The sequence below is a fragment of the Notamacropus eugenii genome, chromosome 3, assembly GCF_028372415.1.
Source record: "Notamacropus eugenii isolate mMacEug1 chromosome 3, mMacEug1.pri_v2, whole genome shotgun sequence".
NCBI lineage: Eukaryota > Metazoa > Chordata > Mammalia > Diprotodontia > Macropodidae > Notamacropus > Notamacropus eugenii.
Genome location: NC_092874.1, coordinates 485321218 through 485337556, shown reverse-complemented (window position 1 = coordinate 485337556; position 16339 = coordinate 485321218). Strand labels below are relative to the sequence as shown.

At 49.4% G+C, this 16339-nt stretch overlaps 1 protein-coding gene and 1 long non-coding RNA gene across 5 annotated transcripts in view; both read left to right on the top strand.

Annotated features, from left to right (window-relative positions):
* The window catches only part of SEPTIN7 (septin 7), a 64796-nt gene extending 60561 nt beyond the window's left edge, over positions 1-4235 (top strand). For all 4 annotated transcript variants that reach the window (XM_072599150.1, XM_072599149.1, XM_072599148.1 and 1 more), the window contains 3 exons: positions 1113-1248; positions 2095-2234; positions 3194-4235. In XM_072599150.1, the coding sequence (XP_072455251.1) occupies positions 1113-1248; positions 2095-2234; positions 3194-3233 (316 nt within the window). In that variant the 3' untranslated portion in view covers positions 3234-4235. The remainder of the gene's footprint in view (positions 1-1112; positions 1249-2094; positions 2235-3193) is intronic.
* Positions 4236-14032: 9797 nt separating this feature from the next.
* Positions 14033-16333, top strand: LOC140497798 (uncharacterized). The gene is made up of 2 exons (XR_011964847.1): positions 14033-14321; positions 15662-16333. It is a non-coding gene; the product is annotated as an uncharacterized lncRNA (long non-coding RNA).
* Positions 16334-16339: the final 6 nt, after the last annotated feature.

The following is a 16339-nucleotide window of genomic DNA, read 5'->3' as shown; positions in this document are numbered from 1 at the left end:
ATTTACGTGATTAAATCTAAATCCACTGCCGGAGTCGGGGCAGCCTTGGTTTGAAGTGGTCATTTTTGTGTCCTCTTAGCCTCCCAGGAGTCCACCCAGTGTCTACCTCTTTTCCTCCATTCTTTTTTCTTGTTGGGTCCTTCCACTTGTCTTGTGGTGAGGAGGCAGAGCCATCTGTCCCCTTCCATGCCTAAGCTCCCCACCTTCATGGCCCCTTAGCTGTATGAATGCTGAGCTGCCAAAGTGGAAGCCTAAGGGGAAGGTGGCCACAAGCAGCCTTGTGTGTTTTTTCTTCCATGTTGAAAATGAACTTTAACAGATGTGTTTGTGTATTCCCTTTTAGCCCTTATATGTTTGGGTCACCAAGGAGCCTTTGGGAGGAGACTTTAGAAATCCTTCCCTAAGATATTAGTTTAAAAAAAAATGAAAATGAGAGAGACAGAGAGACAGCGGTAGGAAGGGGGGTGGGGTGAGGAAGAAGAAAAATAGTCAGAATCTGCTGAAGTTGTCAGGACGCTGTGAGGGCCTGGCCTGGTTCTGAGCGTTGGTTTTCAGCGTGTCAGAATTTCACTTTGCAGTTAAGAGAAGCTTCTCTGATTTAGCAAAAAGCGTACAGCCCTGGGTAGTATCATCATCTGAGAATAATAAATAGGAGTCACAATTTTAATATTTAAATGAGTGAATACATGTTAAATTTCAGTGCTCTCCCCTCTTTCCCTCCTCCCCCAAAGAAAAGAAAAACCACAACACTTGTGAAATCTTTCCAACTTTTTCTCTAATCGCTTCCTCTCAAATGACCTTTGGAACGTTCTCATCTCTCCTAGTGTGGTTTGCTTGTCCTACCTTCTACAGAAAGGCCACCTTTATGTTTCCACAAGTCATCCCTTGAAGCTCTGGTGGGGACACCAAACCACATTATAGTAGATTTTTGACCACTGATAAGGTGTCATGCGTTGATATTGTTAGGGCAGTTTGAAGAAGATTGCCTTAAGTTCGTAAACTTGCTTTCAGAGGGAGATTGAGCCCCACCACCTTTGTTTTGGGCCTTGTGTGATGGAGATGGCATCTTCCTACAATTAATGAGCTACACTCTGGTTTTGTTGTGCTGGCAGGAGCCCCCTGGCCCAAATGGAGGAAGAGAGAAGGGAGCACGTGGCTAAGATGAAGAAAATGGAGATGGAGATGGAGCAGGTGTTTGAGATGAAAGTCAAAGAGAAGGTGCAGAAGCTGAAAGACTCGGAAGCTGAGGTATTCTCCCTAAAGTACTGCCATCTCATTTGGATCAGTGAGGACTATTGCAGTGACCAACAGCCCAGAGGTTATAAGAGTTTATAAGCTTAATTTTGAATTATTAATTTTTACCTCTTCCAATAAACCTTGTACCAAAGCCAACAGTTTTGAGTTTCTTTCTACTCCTGCCCTGTCAGATGACAAAGCCCAAAGGTTCTTAAGGTCAGTGGACCAGAGACCACCCCCAGGCTGGCAGAGATTGCCATCCAGCTTATTTAAAGAGGCAAAAGGCCTTTTCCAAATGGTCGAGGTCATTGATGACCAAACTTGCCATAGCTCACTTTAGCATCAGAGCATGGCAGTGTATGATGAGGCTGGCACTGAGCCTTGAGATCAGCTGGACCAGGGGCCTTAGAGGGAACTCTAGCCTCCTTCGTGGCGCACTTGGCAGTGTGTGACCATGTGAAGCCAGGTACATTCTTATACAGGGAATGCCTTGGAAACAGGTACCCTGAGCCCCCTTTTCAAGTCAGGGCTGTAGTCCTTGGGTGGCCCATCAGGCCTGCACACATTGCTGTTGAGCAGTTCTCTAAGGGGCTCATAAGGGGCCTTTAGGGCTCACCTACAATCTGAACCAGTGTTCAGCGTTGGCCTGGGCACACTGGGCACCACATCCCTTGCGAAAGATGGGTCTGACTCCTGTCTGGAAGATACTGTAGAGATAGTAATGACTCCCATTTGTGATTATGGGGGGGGTGGGGCGAGGGACTCCCCTAAAGTCCTAGGTCCTTGATACATTGCCACAGTTTCACTTGTTGCCTCTTCTGATTATTTCAATTTGGGGCTTTTTCTTTTGTAATTTAGCTCCAGCGGCGTCATGAGCAAATGAAAAAGAACTTAGAGGCGCAGCACAAGGAATTAGAGGAAAAACGGCGTCAGTTTGAGGATGACAAGGCCAGCTGGGAAGCGCAGCAGCGCATCTTGGAGCAGCAGAACTCTTCCAGGTAGCTCAGCATGATGGCTTCTTTCTTGAGGCCAAGGGGCATTTGCAGCTGGAGTACAAGCCCGTGGCGTCAGAGCCTGGCAGTTGTGTCTGGAATAGGCTGACGAGCCTGGGCTGGAGGAGGGAAGCCCACGAGAGAGGCAGTGCCTTCCTCCAGTGGCGAAAGAGTGGGGGGATGTCACTCTAGCTCCTGTGCGGATGGCTCTGTCTTAGATCCCAGGCTGCAGAGTCCTGCCTCTGCCCTTTGTGACCCTTCTCTTGGGCCTCACTTTCTTTCTCTGTGAAATGAGGACATGCCACTTAAGGAACTCTTAAGGCTCCTCCTTGCTTTAAGTCTGTGATCCCATGGATGCAGTAGTGCAGAATAAAGCAGAGTCTGATGAGAAGAGGTCATTTCTGGGGTGGAGGCACCAGGTCAGCATTTGAATGGAGCTCTCAGTACTGGGTGGGAGCCTGTGTGGGCCAGAAGGAGGAATCTGGTATAGTGGGAATCATGGGGTGGACAGACAGAGGGAAGGAGGGAGGGCTGCAAGTCAGATCATAGAGAGAGCCAAAGGCTCTTTACCTCTGGGAGCCTCGGTGTCTTCATCTTTCAGTGGAGGTTAGGTTATCTCTAGTGCCCCTAGAACCAGGGTGGCATAGTGTTACTGGAATCCTGGGCAGGCCCTTCTCTCCAATGTTGTCGGTTCCTGTTTCCAGTGGGGCTGTTGGTGCTGCTCACTGTACTCAGAAACCTCGGAAGCACCAGAAATGTGGGGTGGGGGATGTGTGGCAGCACCCCTAGTCCGTAAGGGTGGGAGGCTCTAGCTGGGGTCTTGGCTAGTGTACGTTCCTGCCTGCCTTCGTGCTTCTTGAATGGAGATTTTCTGGGCAGTTTGAGCCCCACCTGAACCTAGGCCATAGACTGTCGGTTCCAGTTGATCGGTGCTGATCTCGGACGATCTCTTTTTCCTTTTCTAGAACTTTGGAGAAAAACAAGAAGAAAGGAAAGATCTTTTAAGCTCATCAGTGACCACCAGTATGTGCCAGCCTGGACGTCAGTGTTTGTTGGATCCGTTTAACCAGTTTTGCACCATTTCTATCCATAGTGATGGATTTAACAGCATGACAAAGTTTTTTTTTTTTTTTTCCGGTTGATGGAGATTAAGATGCCTTGAATTGCATAGCGGTGTCATGTACTTGGAAGGGAACATCTCTAAGTACTTTCCAATTTTTTTTTTTTTAAACAGATGTCTTCACTTTAATGCAAGAGAACATTTTACTGTTGTACAATCATGTTCTGGTGGTTTGATTGTTTACAGGATATTCCAAAATAAAAGGACTCTGGAAGGTTTGTGTGGAGGAGAAATCGCCATGCTCTGATACAAACTATGCTTGTCTCTCCCTTCCTCTCTTTCCTCTCTCTCCCTCTCTCTCTGTCTCTCAGAATTCTCTGCAGATGAGAACATGACCTAGGCTAACACAGCTGACCCTCTTTTTTTTGACACTTCCATTGTTAAAAATATACATGGAAAAAACTTATAAGCTTCCAGTGCACCTAAAGCTTTTTATAACAGCCCTTTCTTGTTTTGGATTCTTTAAATATATGCTCTTCTCAATTTAGTGACTTCTTTAGCCAGAAGACTCTCATTACTGCTTCATTTTTGTAATAACATTTAAATTTAGATATTTTCCGTATATTGGCCCTGCTAAAATAGAATATAGCGTCTTTCGTATGGTAGGAACCAGTGAGTAAAACTTTCCTTTAACTCCCTTTTTACACTTTATGGTAAGTAGCCGGAAAAATGCATTAATAGGTCATTTCTAGACAAAAATGTGGAGTTAACTACCAGCTTGTTTCTACCTGTGTGCAGTCTCTTCTTTATTTTACTAGGAATGGGAATCATGGCCTCTTGAAGAGAAAAACGTCACCGTTCTGCATTTAGCTGTATTCACATATTGCGTTTCTGTATTTTTTGTTTGTATTGTAAAAAGTCACATAATAAACAATATTGTGATGTAACAGTTTGGTTTGGAGTATTTTGCGAGCAGTGATGATGGGGCATTAACCATGTGGGGCGGAGGCCTTCAAGGAGAGGGTCACTGATCGATGGCCATCGCTTACCTGTCTTGTGCACTTTGGGCCCATTTTCAGGTAGCTCTTTACCGTTGACTTATCTGTATTACTTTCTTGTAAGAAAATTGCCAATTCAGATTCAATATAGTCACGTATTCCTAGAGCATAGATTTTAGCTATCTTGTAAAAAGTAAAATGTTACTAATTTTTATTTATTTTTTCTTCCTGTGCTATTCTTCATGTAATAAAATGTCATCTAGTTTTTATCTCTTGTGGATATTGGGGAGATTATTTTTGGTAAGTTTGTTTTAATGTCCCCTTCTTTTGTTGGCATTCATTATTCAAGGGAGGTGAACAAAATGAGGAGTTCAGGGTACTTGACCATTCTGGCTCGTCTTCAAAGAGGAGACTGCCATTCCTTAGACTTGGGGCAGTGCCACCCAGCCTGCTTTCGGTGATCCAAGTCACTGTAGGCAAAATGTTGGAGAAAATAGATTTTCAGTTAAGATCTATCTTCATTTTAGAACATGAGTTTACTCTTAAGTGCATTTTAAGCAGCAGAATCTCCCCTACATTACTTTTGAGCACAGAACTCAGGAACACATTTTGAGCAAAACAAAATTCACTTTGCTATAATACATTAAAGGTTCAAAATTGCAGCCTTCACATCATTGCTCCAAAGTAGGTAATGTAGGTAAGTATTAACTGTGTTTAATAAATGATTCAGAGTGTGATTTATTTAGGGTAGTACTGCTGAGCGGTGTCAAGGCCAGAAAGCTAACTCAGATCTCAGTGTGCTGCTTAAAGCCACACCACCTTGATAACAGCAGACTTTTATATCCACTTGATAGCATAATTAAAGTGAAAATGCTTGGAAAAATGCCTTGTGCCACTGCTCATCTGCACACCAAGACATTCCATTTGCCAAGTTTGTTTTACAGCGATTTGTCCCGTGTAAAATTGCAGACATATCTAGCTCAGCAGAATATCTGAAAGGTCTCAAAAGAATTTACTGTGTTGGACTTTAGGAACTTTATTGGCCAAGGTGAAGTTAGGCATGTGCTGTGTGTAAAGCCCTGTGCTGGGTACTTACTGGTGGCACAAGGTAGGTGGGATTGCCCTCTCTTCTCCAGCTGAGATGACGTCCTACTGGAGGAGGTGACACAGTACATGACCATAAGGGCCTCAGGACAAGGTTACTTGACTTTCTTACCTTGTATGAAGGGCTTTGGAGGCTACACAGGAGGTGCCGATTTTGTCTTTTTGATCCAAGAGGTAAAAGAAGCTCTAAGTATTAACCGAATAGGGGTGGTGTGGTTGGGCCTGTACTTTGGAATATTGTTTTCCACTGTGGAAGGGAGAGATGCCTATTCTCTTTGCCTTTTGGAAGGGCTGGTTTCCTTCTGATCTAAAGTGCCCCTCCCAATTTCCCCAGTTACGAGTGTGTGCCCTAGGCTAATTCCCTCATGTCTGTTAGGTGTGTGCTTTCTGTGAATCTACCTCAGTGCCATGCCAGCTTTTGAGAGCTTTTGTCTTGGTATCCACAATGCTTGGCATGTGTTAGGTTCTTAACAAGGGCTTGTTGGTTAAGCTAAATAGAATTAAGAAGCTGTTGTCGTCCAAAGGAAAGGCGATAAGGGTCTGAACTGGTGGAGAAAAGGGGTTGATGTAGAGATGGAAGCGACATGATTTGGAAACTGGTCAACGAAGGGTTGAAGTGAGAGTGGAAGTGGGTGATGGGGAAAATGGCTCGCCCTGGACAGAAATAGGGAAGGATTTAGAGGAACACAAAAGATCTCAGGTAACATTGAGTTGGAGATGTGCTGGAACGTCTGGTTTGAAGTGTCCCTTGGGCAGCTTGGGAGGTGGACAGAGACTGAGATTGGATGTTTACCTTGGAGAGAGGAGATGGAGGAAGGATAAAGATGTGTGGTTAATTAGTGAAAGAGGAGGATTGCTACTAATTCAGCTTTAGGGTAAAAGTGCAGACACTTTGCGCCTCTCCTTTGGTGGGGTGCCTATTGACTTGCCTCCAGGTACCCTTTCCTTGCTTGTTCTCTTGAAAATCTGTAGCTTCTTTCATGGCTTAACTTGGGGTCTGCCTCATAGACTTGGTCTTCACTAACACTCCCCCTGCCCTCTCATGCCCTTTCCCCTCTTCAGTTTTTGTGCTCTCCTAAAAACCTTAGCTTTTTTTATTGACTGCATCACCTACCAGAGAGGGCAGAAGCTGTTGTTGTGGCCAAGGTCTTAGACTAGCGTGTCTTGCTGGTAGTAGGGGCTTAGTAGTTATTTAATGGAATAAAATCATCACTTTGACAGCCTGTGATTTATGACCTGATGTTTCCTTAAGGCTGTCACTCAACCCACTGAAAAATCTGGGTGTGCCAGAACCTGTTATTTCACCTTTGACACCGACTGGATCCCCAAGTGGTGTTAGTTCAGGGTAAGAGCATGCACACTAGAGGTCTTCTCTGTTTACTGCATTTCCAGTATTCCCTTGTACTGCAAAAGTACGATCTGAATAAGCGTAGTGATGACCTTGAGTTCCCCAAGCAGGGAGCCCCATTTCTTGGCAGAATTAAATTTTAGAAACTTACTGGGAGCTGATTAAAAGACAGTCCCACACAGGCTCTTTAAGAAGGGCCTCCAGTAAGTGCTTTGGGGATTAAAAGATGATCCTTCTACTTTCTGTACAGCTGAGACTATTCTTACCCAGGCTCTTTTCTTTCCTTGTCATCAGGGATTTCCAGTGTCCTCATCTGGGCGTGCAGGGTTCCATGAGGCCTCTGCTTTGGCAGTTAGATGTCGAGGTCCTTGGCAAGGTACCTTAGTTCTTTCATGTAGGAAATGAGCACATTAGATGTAACATCCTTGCCACCCACCAGACCTGGGCTTCTGTGAAAGGAAACATTGATCACCTGTGTGCAAGGCCTGGGGTGATGTTGGCGGGTGTGTGTGTGTGCAGAAAACAATGTGGGGAGTATTATTTTGAAGAACCAAATGATCCAACCCACATACCAGTAGACTATGCTACCCGGGTTCGGTGGGTATACTCCCTCTTGAGGTCATCAGGCAGAGGTTGATGGAGCACTTGGGTAGGTTGTAGTGAGGATTCCTTTGGTTTGTGGTTTGAACCAGAGCAGAGGAGGCCCCTTCTGACACTAAGAGCTGGAAGTGCTTTTGGAGAACCAATTCACTTAACAGGTAGACTCTGCTTTGCTGTAAAGCACAGCTAGGGCCTGCTTCCATGGGCTGGACAAGTGTCTCCATGGGCCTCTTTTATGCGAGGAGCTCTGTTAAAGAATGTGTGTGTCCTCCTTGTATCTGTGGTGGTCCCCTGTGCTACAAAGAATAACTGGGCTGGGAAGGAAGACGGCACCACAGGGGAGGGTGTGCAAGGATCTGATGGTTAAAGCATTTGAATGTTTGCCTGTGTTTTCACTCAGCACCAAAAGGAGAATTTCAGGGTCACAGTTCTGGAGCCACTGGTGACCCTTCATGTTCCTCTGGGCTGGCTATGCAGCAGTGTGCAGCTGACTTGGCCGACTCTTGCAGTTCCGTCGGGCAGGGCTGATTGGATTCATCCAAGGTGACCTATCCAGATGAATGAGCCTGAAGGCCTCTTCCAGCTCTCCATCTGGGATGGGAAACATGGTTGCTGCTCCCAGCACAGAATCAGTTCCCATGATTTTTGACTAAGCCCAAGCTGTGTCTATTCCTAGCTGAAAAGGGGTCCTGGCTACGTTTCCTCTGTGCTCAAAGCCTACAAAACATGGAGAAGAATGAAAACTCCTTTTGCTTCCCATGGGGTGCCAAGCTCAGGCCAGGGCTGAGGGGAGGGCCCAGTGAAAGGAGACCTTGTTCTGAGCTCCGCTCTGTGAGAGAAGCCCCATGCCCCGCTGCAGACACAGGGACTTCTGTTCTGTCCCTGCACATTGGGTGCTGCTGTTTGAGGATGCCGGCTTGTGTTTTAGCATTTACCCATCAGCCTAAATAGACAATGCCTTCCTTGGTGTGAGCATGGTCAGGACACCATGTGGTGGAAAGGGAGTGGAGGGCGCCTGAGTCTAGTTCCTGTGGCTTAGCCAACAGAAAGGTCAAAGAAGTGGGATTTCCAATATCTCTAGTGACCTCCTGCCAGGTGGCATTGACTCTTTGAGTCCTACACTTTTCAGACAGCGGGCTGAAAGCCAGCACCTCTCTACAGGACCCCTGACAGTGGTCACCAGGTCACTTAAGGGCCTTAGTCTGCTGTCCTGGGCCAAGCCCAGACTGTGCCTCAAGTTTGGGGTCCTTTCTGAGTGCAGGACACGGATATGCTGGCCTGCGTCTATCAGCTTCTTCATCCATGGAATTGAGACAACATAAGTCTCCTTCCCTTCCTTCCTCCCTCCCTGGCCTGGGGAGTGTGAGTGACTTCCAAAGGGATGTGAAAATGGGGCTGCTGGGACAGGGTAGGGGTGGGGAGGACACCCCGCTTCAGTTCCCATGTGTGGGCATTTCCCCATCCCTCCAGCAGATCCCTCCTTCCTAGGGTGTGTGGGTCTTCAGTGCCTCACTTCCTTCAGGGCTTCACTTCCTTCATCGAGGGTTGTCTGTCTCTGTGAGAAAGTGTCCTACTGCCCCTGCTCAATTTACCCACGAAATCACCCCTAGTGATTTGTGAGAGCTGGCACTGGGATGAGGTTCACCCATACCTCATGGGATCATCACACCACCATGGACCAGGCAGAGCTCACCATTATAAACACCAGGAAGTGCTCAGCTTGTGACTCCTTCGAGGTTATGCACCAAACAGGTCTTAAGGTGAGTTGACTCCAAATGCCTCGGTCTGTTCACTTCTCTTCAGCTGAGAAGGGGACCTTAGAAGTCCCTCTGACTGCCTTTCCCCTGTTGGAGAGGGGAGTGATCAACCTGAAACCTAGCCCTGGTCAGTTGGCTCCAGAAGGCAGCCCAGCTCTGCCTGGGCTCCCTACCCACCCTGAGGCTGTCTGGTGGGGACTGGCCGAGAACCAAGGAGCTCAGGGAAGGGGACAATAAAAGGAAACAAGGCAGTCCTAGGATGAGGGGAGACCCATGATTTGCTCCTCTGTCTTCTCCCAAGGGAATGCTGCAGCAACTCTGGCTCTTTCCAGGTCTTGGCGCTTTGGCACACTTCTGACCGGAGCTGCTCTGAAGCACTTTACCAAAATGACCTTTATGGAGACTCCCCACAGCCTTGTTGGGAGGAAAATGCTATTATCCTCATTCTGCAGATGAGAAAAACTGAGGCTGGGTTAGGTAGTGAGTTGCCCAGCAACAGGGGGGCAGCTAGGTGGTGCAGTGGATAGGGCACCCATGCAGGAGTCAGGAGGTCCTGAGTTCAAATCTCACCTCAGACACAACACTCACTAGCTGTGTGACCTTGAGCAGTCACTTAATCCCAATTGCCTCATCCTGGGTCATCTCCACTCATCCTGATGAATATCTGGTCACTGGATTTGGATGGCTGTGGAGGAGAAGTGAGGCTGGTGACCTGCACAGCCCTTCTTCACTCAACACAAAGTTGAGTGCAAGTCATGTCATCACTTCTCTGATGGCATGGTCTTCTTTAGCAGCAATGGACGAACACACACATGTCCAGCCACACAGCTGAGGCTGCATTTTAGGAGGACCTTGGAGAACGTCTGGACCTCACAGCCTCAGCACATGGTCCTCTAGTTATGACCGGCACCCTTCTGGTGGGGTCAGGGGAAGCTGCCCCCTCCACAGGCAGTCCCTAGCACTTAGCAGAGGACTTTGTTCATCACTCATGCAAAGTGCCCTCTGGGGTCAAGGAGAACAGGGTTCTTGTGCGAGCTCCTGTGTGTGTGAAGACAGCACTCGCCCCTAGTCTTCCCTTCCCCAAGCTAACCATGCCCAGCTCCTGAGGCAGATGCTCAGCATTCGCCCTTCCCATGGCAGGGGTCCAGCCAATCTGATTTCTCCCTCTGCCCTTTCTCAGGGAGGTCAGGGGGAGTCTGTTCAACTTGTCTTGGAGCCCTGCTCAGACTGGCTTCAAAGGTGCCCACCTGGGATGGGGTCATCACACCTTGGGGTTCACACCCCTAGGAAAAGGTGGATATGGGGATGGGGAGGAGACAAGAGGAAGATGAAAGGCAAGGGAAGGAAGAAGGGCCTGGTCCCAGAGAGCAGGCCCCCGAAGTCCCAGGTGCCCCCTGTCCTGGGGGTGAGCAGCAGCCCCACCTGGTGGGCTGTTGTAGGAAGGCTACGATGCTGAGTGGAGAGGAGACGTCAGAAGGTGGCAGCATTTCCCACACCGTGGGCTGGCTGCGCAGTCTTGCTGTGCTCACCTTGGAGCTCATCCTGAGATGGGAGCAGGGAGGGCCCCTCTCAGGAGCCACCTGGTCCAGTCCACATTAGAAAAAAGCCTCCCTCTTGGCCCAATACTTGGTGCCTTGGCCTGGGTTTGAAGATCCCTGGGGAAGGAGAGTCTGCAGCACCTGGGGACTCCTCTCGTTGTCGGGGAGTCCTCAGCTTCCCGCAGCCCCTACTACTCCTGGCTCAGCTCTCTGCTTGCCCTGGGTAATTCCTCTTCAGAGATTGAACACAGCTCCTGTGCCCTCTCCAGGCTCAGCACCCCTGGTTGCTTTCCTCTCTCCTTGCATGCCCCCTAGAACAGAAGTGGTCACAGACCAGCCTGGTAAAGTCGGTGCTGAAAGCCTCTGCCCAGCTGAGCTCAGGGGCTGGGCTGGGAAGCCAAGCCCTGCTTCCAGGGGAGGAGGCACTCTACCCCAATCCCAATCCCCAGCACCTTTCCCTTCGTCTTAGACCCCTTTCTTTTTCCATTCATCACTTATAAGAACCTACTTATATCCTTCCTTCCATTTCCAGGGACTCTTGGAAATTTACTTCCCCAGAAGACACCGCCTCCATCCCCCACGGGTGCAAAGGAGGAGAAGGGACCGTTGTCCTTGTTCTCCAGGCCCCTGCCAGCCCCTCCATTGTCTGCAGCCTTTGTGGCCTTCAAGCTCCTCTTCCTCCCCTTCCTCCTTCCAGCCCACATGCTCCAACCCCAGGTCATTCTCCTCCCTTCCTCAGTAGTTTGGACCCTAAGATCTGCCTTACACTGAGAGACTTGGCATCATTCTCCTGAGCAGCTTCCTCAGTCACCAACCACGCAACAACCGTTGTCCATCAGAAGCTTAGGACCCTTAGGATCACAAGCTCTTATCCCTCACTGTCTCTCCTCTTTCTAAATCTACTCTCCATCCTCTCCACCACCTACTTCTCTCCTTCCCCGCTCTGCCAGGTCACCCCTGCTTTGGCCTTGCCTCCCTCCTTGCCCAATCTTGACTGTAAAACTATCCTCCAAGTTTGAATCCCTGGCTTTCTGGTCCTCTCATCACCTGCTCCACCAAGCCCAAGCCCAGGGCTGGCCGTATCATCTGCCCTCTTTGCTCCTGCTCCAGTCCCACTGAATGTCTCTGGAGGAAGCCCTACAGTTGTGCTGACTAGGTCTGCTCCAAATAATGTTGGCAATCCCAGCTGGACCCTTGCTGCTGCACAATATGCTTGTTCTTTCCTGCTTGAGCACCTCCCTCCTAATGGTGACTTCCAAACCTTCTCTATTTCCCAAGCCTTTCATTGCCTCACCCTTTCAGCAGAAGACCTTGCCTCCTGCTTGAGTCCATTTGTCATGAGCTACCTACCCCTTGTCCCCATTCTCCCCTCAAAAGCTCTCTCCATGTCCCCATTCTTTCTCTTGTTCTGAAGAAGAGGTGGCTTCTCCTTCCCAAGGCCAACCCCTTAATCTTTGTCTTGGATCCCAGCCTGTCTTCTATAAGACGGTTAGTCATTCTCTCCTTCCTCTGCTCCTTCTATCCTCAATCTCCCCCTTAAGTTCTGGTTCTTCCCTGATTCCTAAAGACACACACATACCTCTTTCATGCTTAAGAAAAAGTTTGATGTGACCCTGCCATATCCCCCCAAGTTGTTTGAATGCAAAATGTACGCTTGCCAAAAAGACTATTTTATGGAGAACTTGCATGGGGCAGGCGATCACATGGTGGCCAGAAAAAACGATACAAGGACACTCTCAAGGTCTCTCTCAAGAACTTTGGATTTGATTGTGCAACATGGGAAACACTGGCACAGGACCGCTCAGCATGGCGTGCTCACATCAGAAAGAGTGCTGTGCTCTTTGAGCAAAACAGAATTGAGACAGCACAAAATAAACGCAGGATGCACAAATTTGGGATATCCACCCCAAATGTTCACAGGGACTCTCTGTGCCCAGCCTGTGGTAGAGCATCTGAGCTCGCATATGTCTGATCAGCCAGTCGGACACACAACGGTGATGTCCCTTTGGTCCTCTTTGAAGGCAAAGGACAAGAACCAACCAACCTGCCATGGTCCTAGAGCTCTCCTTTTCATAGTCAAAGTCCTAGGTCCTGGCATTACTTCCTCACCTTACCTCTGACTGTTCAAATTTGTGCTCTCTACAAGGTTGCCAACAGATCTCTTAGTTGCTAAATTCAGTGTCCTTTTCTCTTCATCTTTCTTGGTCAGCTAGATGGCCCAATGGATAGCGTGCCAGGGCTGAAGTCAGGAGAGCTGAGTACAAGTCTGGCCTCAGACACTAGTTCTGTGACCCTGAACAAATCATTTCACTCCTGTTTGCCTCAGTTTCCTCATCTGTAAAATGGGGATAATAATAGCACCTCCCTCCCAGGGTGGTGGTGAAGATCAAAGGAAATCGTATTGTAAGCACCTTAGCATAGTGCCTGGCACACAGTAGGTGTGAGATAAACGTGGGTCATTATTAGTACTCATTCCCAATGCCCTTGGCCCTCTGGTCTGGTTCTCCTCCTCTCTCGGGGCTCTCCTCAGAGTCTTCTCTGCTGGACTTCCAAGAAGGGCATGCTCTGTGGCTCCGTCCTGGAGCATCTTCACTTCTCTCTCCTCGGCCCCCATGGACTCAGATCTCCTCTCAGCACAGAGGACTCCAAGTCTACCTGCCAGGCCTCATCACTCTCTCCTGAGCTCTGTTCTCGCAGCATCACCTCTGCTGCTTGTCCACAATGGAACTCAGTCCCCCCTTTCCCCTCCAAACATCTTCATTTCTGTGTGATGCCCCACCAACCTCCTCACTCGCTCAGGCTCCCAGCTTTGGAGTGGCTTGTGATTCTTGGCACCTCCGTGCCCACATTCATTCAGCTGGAATAGCTCCCCTCCTACTTCCACAACATTTCCCACATTCTTCCCCTTCTCTTTGCTTGTACAATTTCCTCGCTCAGGCCTCGTCAGCTTCACTGGGACAATAGCCTCCTCCTGTCCCCAATCCATCAGTGCCAAAGCAATCTTTCTAAAGGACAGTGACAGCCAGCTGTTGCCAATTACCTTTAAACTAGAACACAAACCCTGCATCTTGTCATTTAAAGAGATCACCTTTGACCTTGGGCGATGATTCCAAACTCTCCCTTCTAGCCAAAGGGCTTCAGGGCTATAGGCCCCCTCTGACCCACAGTCTCCCCTCTGGGCAGACCTTTGTGCAGCGCCCTTCAGGCCTGGCATACTCTCACTTTCCAACTGTGATCTGGGGCCTCTGGGGCTTTGGACCCTCTCCCTCCTCCAACAATCTTGCCTTTACTGAGATCTGTGTATGCAGAGCTCTCCTAGGGTGGGGCAAGGCAGGGCAGGACAGGGCAGCGTGGTGGGTACAAAGCTGGCCTCTGACTTTTTAGACCATTGCGCCAGAGCCAGCGTACTGGCGAGGGGAGCCTGGGCAAGGCCATGTCATCTCTCAGGATCTGGGCAGCTCTTGAGGGCAGGGCCTGATTGGCATGGGCCAAGGCAGCTCCTCCTCCTGAGCTCTCAAAATTCCCAGTACCTTGCATGACATTTGGCATCTAATAGGTGTTTAATAAATGCTGATTGTGGACTCTGTTGATCCCATCCATTGGCCACCCAGTAATGGACTCTGTTCAGAGGCCCAGGCGAGGAGGGAATGCTGTGAAGAGAAGGCACTGGCTTGCTTTGGTTCTCCAGGTATGAGAGGGGAACTTCTCAGCAGGGGAACTTCTCTGCCAGGGACCCTGGGTTAGCTCACCCTGCTCTGACCTCCATCCAGAGCCACCCCAGCTCTTGTTATCCTTTCCCCACCGAGACGAGACCCTCAAGTCCCTCTTTTCTGGCTCACTTCTCCCTAAGGTCTGGGCTGTGGCCCCCCAGGGCCCCAAACCTGGAGAGGCTTTGGAAGAAGGACAGAGGTCAAGCTCAGAGGGTCAGGCTGGGCCACAAGCACAGCCACCTAGTTCTAGAGGGAGCACAGGCCCCTTCGCTGCCTTTGGGTGGCTGACTCAGATACACAGCAAAGAATCTTGGCTCTGCAGGCAGTGAACCTGGGTTTAAATCCCACCGTGGTGGCCACGTCCAAGGCCCTTTCCTTTTCCAGGCCCCAGTTTCCTCATCTGTAAAATGAAAGGATTGGTCCCTTCCAACTCTAGCTAGGTCTATGAACCATCCATCAACAAGCATTAGGCACTCACTGTATACCAGGCACCCTGGGGAAATACATTAGAAAGATGGTGAAGCTGTTCCAGGGGAGGCCAGCCCTGGGTCAGGAAGTGGGAGGAATCTGGGAGAGGAGACGGGAGCAGGGAGGATGTTCCAGGCCTAAGGAGTATTGGGGGGTAGGGCACAAAAGTGGGGAAAGGATGTGGTGTCTTTTGGGGTCAGGGAGTACTTCAGTTTGGAGTCTGTGAAAGGGGCTGATGGGGTACTTGGGTGGCTCAAAAAGCCTCGGGCCCTGCCCTGTGCCACGGGGAGAATTCTCTTGAACTGGAATCTTGGGAAACACTTTGGCACTGGAGTCCCTTGGTGACCCTGTGAGAAGGTCCCCAGCATAGGCCCCCGGGACAGTGTGAGAATGGGGTGCTCCTCAAACCTGTGTCAGTGGGTTGGGCTGAGAAGGGTTCTGTGCCTAGGCAGCAAGTGGAGGAATCCACTGTGATAACGGGCCCACGGGGAACAGCGTTGGGATGTTGTCTGCTCTTTGATCCAGGCTGGCTCCCGATCTAATTCACACTGGATGGCTCCCTGCCCTCATAATGTACCCCATTTCCTGCCTCTGTGGCTTTGCTTATGCCAGGCATTGCTAGCTTCCATGATGGCTGTGAGATTCACAGGCTTGAGAAGACTCCGATGCTTCAGGGTCACTTACAAAGGTGAGGTCTGGTGTAGGAAATGATTGGAAGAAGCCTGATTATTCCCTGGGGCTGCTTGGAGCCTGGAGTCAGGAAAGCCTGAGTTCAAATCTGGCCTCAAGCACATACTAGCTGTATATGCTGTGTGACCCTGGGCAAGTCACTTCACCTTGTTTGCCACAGGTTCCTCATCTGCAAGTTGAGCTGGAGAAGGAAAAGGCTGGGCAAATCCCAAATGGGGTCATGAAGAGTAGGATGAGGATGAGACAGAAATGACTGAACAATGACTATTCTCTGAATGCTTTGGTCAAGGACCCTCTCGAGGCATGTGTAGACCCTGCTCATGAAGTTTCTGGAGGGATGGGAAAGTCCATGTTATTTCTCAGGAGTCACTGGTTCCAATGCAGGCACCTTTGGGGGCAGGAATGTTGTCTGACCATTTCAAATCTTTTGTTATCTTGGAAATATCCTGAAAATGGACTCTTCAACTCTTCCTAGAAGGTCTTGCTTCCAGCGTGGGTCTCTGCATCCACCCTTCTCGAGTGATGTTCCTACTTCCTTGTCAGAGAGGCTGAAGCAGTGAGTCCAGAGATGCTGTTCCTCCAGACCCGCTGGCCCAAAAGGGCAGGGTCCCTGAAGTCTGATCTCTTCTCTCCTGGGGGCTGCTCATGCCCCACCCTTTCCTTCCATGTCACTGGAAACTTGCTTGACATTCCAAGAGTTTGTGACTCTGGGGGGCCCTGGCTCTCTGCTTCTTGAGGCTGGCCAGGGTTTGCTGGCAGATGTCCTTTCTGGGCTTCTGCACTTTGTCATGTTGGTGGCACACTCCGTAGTAAAGGGTGATCTTCCCTGCCAGTCTTG